The 7,266-nt window shown below is 33.9% G+C and overlaps 1 protein-coding gene across 1 annotated transcript; it reads left to right on the top strand.

Moving 5' to 3' along the window:
• The first annotated feature begins 241 nt into the window (after nucleotides 1-241).
• Nucleotides 242-618, top strand: LOC141402994 (uncharacterized). Its single transcript, XM_073985125.1, has 2 exons — nucleotides 242-253; nucleotides 322-618. The coding sequence occupies exons 1-2, from the start codon at nucleotides 242-244 to the stop codon at nucleotides 616-618; spliced, it is 309 nt and encodes a 102-aa protein (XP_073841226.1).
• The last annotated feature ends 6,648 nt before the right edge of the window (nucleotides 619-7,266 follow it).

Below are 7,266 nucleotides of genomic sequence, written 5' to 3'. Positions count from 1 at the left end.
ATTTTTATTAACATATAAATGTTATAGGCATCATAGGATCAGATTTCTTGGTTGTTGTAGTTAATTAACCAACCATAAGTCGTCGTTTGTACTTGGCTCATGCATCATGCATAGCAAATACTTTATTCGGTTTTCATCTATTTCAACGCCATGTTATGGTATAAAAGTCACGGAATGTTTATGAAACAATATCAATTTTATATTGTCAATCAAAACAAACACAACTCCAAATCTTAACAAAATGTTCAAATTCGTAAGTTAATTGGAAATACCTTACAAGTTTTAATACTACTAATTACTAAATTCTGTTACATTTTCTAGATCGCTGTGTGCTTCTTCGCTGTCTTGGCTGTTGCCGCCGCTCAACCCGGTGTAGTTGCTCCTTTGGCTTATACCGCTCCAGTGGCTTACTCTACTCCTTTGGCTTACTCCACTCCTTTGGCTTACAACGCTGTTGCCGGCAGTGCTGCCTATGTTGCTCCCTATGCCTCCAGCTACAATGCCCACACCATTGCCCACTCTGCTGCCTTCCCTGCCACTTATGCCGTTGCTCCCGCCGCCTATGCTACTCCCGTTGCCACCACCTTCGCTGCTGCTCCAGTTTTGTTGAAAAAGTAAATCAGAGAATATGGATTTGAATAAATGATGAATGACGAAAGTGAAACAATAAGATAAAAGTTGTTGTTTTATTGGATATTATTTTACGTTAATGTTCCTTGCCATACACAATTTTGGTTCTAAAACATAGCCTGGTTCGGCATGTGCGGCATAGAAATAATGACTTTTGACAAAACCCGTTTCTGGGTACTTGGGTGTCATTCTTTTTACTAAGTCTTATAGTTGACTCTTGCTTATAGGTGGACCGATAAGCTGCCAGGAGATAATTTGATTTTCGACACTAAAATGTTTCGACCTATGTACGGACCAAACACTGTCTACGCGAACAGCATTCTCTGTCTTTAAGTGTAACCCAAATCTGTGGAAGTTGATGAAGCTTTTGGGCTCCTTATGTCGATTGTTGCAAATAAATGTTGAAAAAATGGGATCGTGGTGCCGCCCGATTTTTGGTATTTTGAGGATTTAAGCGAAATTTTCCATGCACTTATGAACAAGATTTGCGGCTAATTGCCGCCAAAATTTGATTATTCGAAATCTAGGAAATCCAATTTAATTTGTAAATTTGACTGGACATTAGAGAACTTTTTTTAGTTACGCCCCATTTAACAAAAGTACGAGTATATTTTAGTGTAATATACTTTTGTTAACACAAGAAAAATAATAATTTTTGAAAATTATTGCTATATAACTATGTAACTCCAGGTCCCAAACCATTTTTTCATTTAGTTTGCACCCTCCACTATTAACTAAAAATAAACTTTGCTTAGTTTTAAAAAGAATTTATTTAACAATTAAGTCAGATATTTTGCAATTTCAATTTTCTTAAAATCTGATGCAGCAAAGTTTCTTGCATTGGCTAGTGTACAGCTGAGAGAATATTTACAACAACAACAAAGTAAAAACAAAATATTAGTCACCAGAGTACCTGTAATGAATACAATGGGAAAACATTTCTCGGTTTTATAGTTTGATTTTTTGACTTTCGCACCGCTAGACCAGTGGTTTCGACCAGTGTGCAGCGGCTTTTTGCCGATCAAAACATGAATTGATGGGTCATCCGCCCTACAGCCCTGCGGTTACACCCAATGACTTCATTTTATTCCTGCACATCAGGAAAAAAAGTGATTTGAAGGTGCTTCGGATATAGGTTTAAGCGCTTGCAAAAGTGTATAAGTCATGCTGGAAAATACTTTAGAATATAATAAAACTATTTTTATACCCTCAGTCTTTAGCCTAACGAGGGTATATGGCGAATAACAAAATTCCTTTACAATTCCATTTGAAAATAATTAAAAATTTTTTTTGCGAGCACATCTGCGATTTTTGGTATAGAGGTAAAGGAAAAAATCCGGTTTCAAATCTGCTCGCGTTCACGAAATTGGCCAATGCGCGCAAAAGTTATAGCGGTTTTTATTCTCATATAAAGAAAAAATATTTAAAAATATATTTTTTGTTGTTATGAGAAAATGTAAGCATAAATCGTTAACAGCATTCCATATCTATTCGTAGATGTTTAAATAGTTATTAAATATATTATTATTTTCGCGGAAAATCAACAAATAATAAAAAATTTTGAAGTACATCCAAATTATCCTGTCCCAGAATCCGTACAAACACTCAAAAAATAAATTAAAGATTATATGCGGAATCTAGACAATGCGTAGAAAAATATACCAAAAAGTGATACCAAATTTATAGAGATTGGGTACATAAATTGCATTTTATAGCAACAACAAAAGAGAAAAACTTATTGTTGGAAAATATTGTTGCAAATATTTTTTTGGTTTGATTCTAAAAATTAGAAAAAAATATTTGGGAGTTCTCCAACTATTTTGCTAAAATCCCATAGAATAATGAATGTATACTGTTAAAACTTCATCAAAAAATATGGTTTACCATCGCGAGAGTTTAACTGATTACTGTGATAACTTATAAGGGTAGGAAATTAAGAGTAATATTGAAATTACAATCATTCAATTAATATTAAAATTAAAAGACCCGTTATTCGCGAATTAGTTAAAGTCGGTTGATGCGCATCCGTTTTGGGATACAGCGAATCAATCTCTTTCAAAATTTATGCATATTTCGATGTTTCACTCAGGGTCCGTTGTGTGCCGCCAGTTGCATCATACACTGCAAAAAACCTTAAAGTTGGTAAAAGTCGCGCAATGTGCATACGATTTTGATGCGCATCCGGTTTCATCAACGCCTATCAAAAATACGTCAAAATATACCAATTTTAATTAGATTCTTCAAGAACCGCGGATGTGCCTCCACATTCAATTTTTTGTGAAAGACCCATATTACTCGCGTATCTCTTTTCTTTTATGACACGCGTTTTCGCAAATATTATAATCGCCAGTAAAGGATTCCATTTATGTAAAAAATTTTAAAGAAAATCGGGGTTTAGTACGCGGATTTGTCAAAATATATTTTTGCTGATTTTAAAATTTTAAAGGTGTCCATATCCGCGGTTTTAGTAGATGGATTCGATCGCGGAAGGCTTCATTAGAACCGTCGCGTAAAAACTAAATTCACGCGGGTTTCAAAGGAAATGGAATGACAGTTGTAAATTTTAAACGCAAAAAATAGGTTTTGTAAGAAAATTCACGCATCAAATTTTGGCCTTTCGACTCCAATTACTAGGATGCTGTAAGGAGCACACTCATAAGATATGCATCCAGCGACGTAAAATCACGGGTTCTATAATCGTGTTAAGAGTTTGGAATATTATCTTCTTGCGCGTCCGGATTATTAAAAAAATTCAAAAAACCCCGAAATTCCGGCTTCAAAATGTCAGCATCAATTTTAGGTGGATGCAGTGGATATATCGAAAAATCATACACTACAATCTTGTTGCCCATGGAGTATTCTGTGATTCTTTCTTTGGGGATAGGTCTATAAAATGTAAGGTTAAGCCAGAAATCGTATGGGAACATAAAAAAACTTGTTGGCTTCAACCCATTTTTACTCATTTTTCTCCATTGATGCCAACACAGCTTCCACGAAAATTAATTTTAATGGTCGACATTATGGGATCCCTCCTAAAACACTTCATTTTAAAGAATTGTAGTCATACTTTATAGAATATGTTAAAAGTTCGCGAATTCTGATAAGGTGAAACTCGGATTCATCGATTGCAAAACATTTTTGTTATTTACCATATACACTTTCATACGGCCAAAATGTGCCTCATTGAAATAATGGTTTTATACCTAAGTATGTTTGGACGAAATCCGTATCAGGCAATTTGCAGTCGATTAAGTCATGTCCGTCTATCTGTCTGCCCGACTATTGGTCTGTCCGGCTGGTTGGAGCGTACGAAAACTCGCGAAAGAATCAGCCGATTCGGTCCAAAATTTGGCCTTTGTTATATTTTGTCCAAACATAATTTATGTTCTAAGATGGGTCTATCGGTCGGCTTCTCCGAGTACCTCCCCCGCAAAAGTGCAAAACTTTTCTCTAAAATGGCAGTAACTCGAAGATCTGGTTTAATAAACAATATCAATTTCAAATATGGACTATCAGGCACGTCAAAGAAATCAATTCCGATCGAAAGGTTAATTGATTCCGTATTTAGCTTCTTCATAAACCGAAAAATGAAAATCTTTCTCAGAATGAAGCCACTTTTGGTTTCTCAAGTGGAATTGTATTTTTTGAAAACATGTCACTGCAAAATCACCTAAAAATAATACAAATATTATTTTATTAACAAAATCGCATTTAATTTCACACTTTTTTATCAATTTATTTTAAAAAAATCGCACATTTTCCTTATTTCTCAATCAAAGAAAATAATTATAACAATGCCATTAAAAAAATTGGGAAATATTTTCATGTTTTTTCCAGCAAAATTGATAATGCTATTTATACCCTACACCACAATGTGGAAAAGGGTATTATAAGTTTGTTTTGGTAAAAATGCATGTAACACCGCGAAATATTCGTCGGAGACCCCCTATGTTGTATACCAATCTTCATATCTCGACGAGATAAAGCGATTTTGAAATGTGTGTCCGTCTGTCCTTCCGTCCGTCCGTCTGTCCATTATAAATTGTAAACACGCTCCAGGTCGCAATTATGGACCGATCGTCACGAAATTTTGTATGGAGGTCGGGTTTTGTTCAGAATAGATCCCTATTCTTATTGGTGATGATCGTGATCGCGGGTGAAATGGACCAAACATAATATTTATCCAATTTTCTAGCGGCGCTGTAGTTCTCAATAATAGTCCGATCAATGCGTAATTTTAAATAAGGTAAGAGTATATCACAAAGGAGAAGCTTGCAATTTGAGATGGAGATCGGATAATATTTAGAGGGTTAAATGGACCAAAACTTTTGTGTGAACATTTTTAATATACAGCTTATATCGAATTGATAAATGAAATTCTTCTTTGAGCTTGAGGTCATACGTTTTTTATTATTTTTATCTTTTCATAATTCCAATATTTCGCAATTTTTAAAATTGCATCTTCAGGGAAGATCTACAAAAAATAAAAACAATAACCATATTTGTTTCTTAGTGGCTAGTATCACATCAAATTGTAAAGATAAACACAAAGCACACACATTATGAGCTCGCTTACAATTTACGTAAAAATATTTAAGTCAAATTTTACTTAGAACTAATGTAGTTTCACTACCATTGTCGAATGTAAATATTGCACTAAATGTTTCTACGATTGCACGATCTCTTTTGTGTCAAATGGCCATAGCAATAGGCTGCATTGTCAGTATCACTTTTGTAGTTTATCTTCTTATTCGCTGGTAAGTCGTTGATATGTAACATTTCCAATGTTAATCTCCTGTTATAATTACTCTCTGTTTGAAGTATGCGGACAGCTTATATCTTAATTCCTGGAAGTGACATTCCGGACAAGTGAGATATACTTGAAAATGGAACGCTTGACCTTTCAATTGATGCCAATTATGTTGGTGTGCATGATCAGATAACAGAGTTACATCCTAATATATTCCGTTATTTGTTTGTAGTGTAATAATAAACTCGCTAGAAGTCGCAATTATACATCAATAGTCACGAAATTTTGTACCGGGTAAGATTATAGGTCGAAAAAGATGCCTACAATTTTGAATGATGATCTGATATTCTTTAGCGGGTGAAATGGCCCATTACTTTTGTATGAAAAATATAAACATTTTATTTTTGGTCGATATCTTAATTCCTTGAGGACATATATTTCGCAAAGTAGCCTACATATGGGAAAAAACTACTGACCTTTCCTCTGATGTAAATTGCAATAAATATTGTCTCTCCAAAAGTTTATGTAACACCACGAAATATTCGCCCTAGACCCCTTATTTGTTATGCTGAAATTCATATCTCGACGAGATAAAGCAATTTAGCGATGTGTGTCAGTCCATTAAAGATTGTAAACAAGCTTAAGGCCGCAATTATGGACCGATTGTAACGAATTTTTTAAGGAGGTTGGGTTCGGGCTAGAATAGAAATGATTAGTTTTTGGTGATGATTGTGAAATGTTCAGGGATTGAAATGGACCAAATACAAAATTTTAACCAATTTTGTAGCGGCAAAATTTTAAACAAAGTTTGAGTTTATGATGAAAAAGAAGCGTACAAACCAACGTGAAGATCAGATAATACTTAGCGGGTTAAATGGATTGAAACTTTTGTGTGAACTTGGTATAAATTTCAATTACGTACACGCAAAAAAAAAACGGCCTCTCTAACATATGTCCCAAACATATTTTGCAGCAAACATATATTTGTTTGCAACAGTCCCAAACATAATATATATTTGGGTCTGCAAACAAATATATGTTTGGGTGGAAACAAATATATGTTTGGGTGCAAACATATATATGTTTGGGTGCAAAGATATTTATGTTTGGGTGCAAAGATAAATATGTTTGGGTGCAAACAAATATATGTTTGGGTGGAAACAAATATATGTTTGGGTGCAAACATATATATGTTTGGGTGCAAACATATATATGTTTGGGTGCAAAGATGTTTATGTTTGGGTGCAAAGATATATATGTTTGGGTGCAAACAAAGATATGTTTGGGTGGAAACAATTTTATGTTTGGGTGCAAACATTTTATATGTTTGGGTGCACAAAAATACAAACCCAAAAGGAACAAAAAAAAAACAAACACATGCACCAGTGGGCGCTTACTGAGAGCAAGGGAGCGTAAAATTCAATGTAAAACACTTTAAAATGTGTGCTCACTTGCTCTCAGTAAGAACTCACTGGCTATCTCTATAGTATACACACAAATGTTGTGGTTTTTTATTGAAAGACAAAAGAACAACAAACACATAGGTACATACAAAATTCCAAAGAAATACATAACACACTTTAATAAAAGAAAAACTTATTGAAATAATTTGTAAATAGTCACACTTTTAAAAAGGAAAAATATATAGAAACGTAGTTGAACGCTTCTCCTTAGTTGTGAAATAAAACAAATTGTCCTCATAGTTGAAATCATCAGCGGAGAATCGGCATCTAGAATCAAATGATTATGTAATGTAATAAATAAATATGGATATGCCATATTTCAAATATACATAAGTATGTATGTAATTACCAATATTAAATGCGATTTCTTCCTTGTCCAATAAAATAATTCCATTCAACTTTTCGATTCAATTATAAAATGTA

The sequence above is a fragment of the Musca autumnalis genome, unplaced genomic scaffold (genome assembly GCF_047663935.1).
Source record: "Musca autumnalis isolate F117 unplaced genomic scaffold, ASM4766393v1 scaffold_4, whole genome shotgun sequence".
NCBI classification, from domain to species: domain Eukaryota; kingdom Metazoa; phylum Arthropoda; class Insecta; order Diptera; family Muscidae; genus Musca; species Musca autumnalis.
This window is presented reverse-complemented; position numbering and strand designations above follow the sequence as displayed.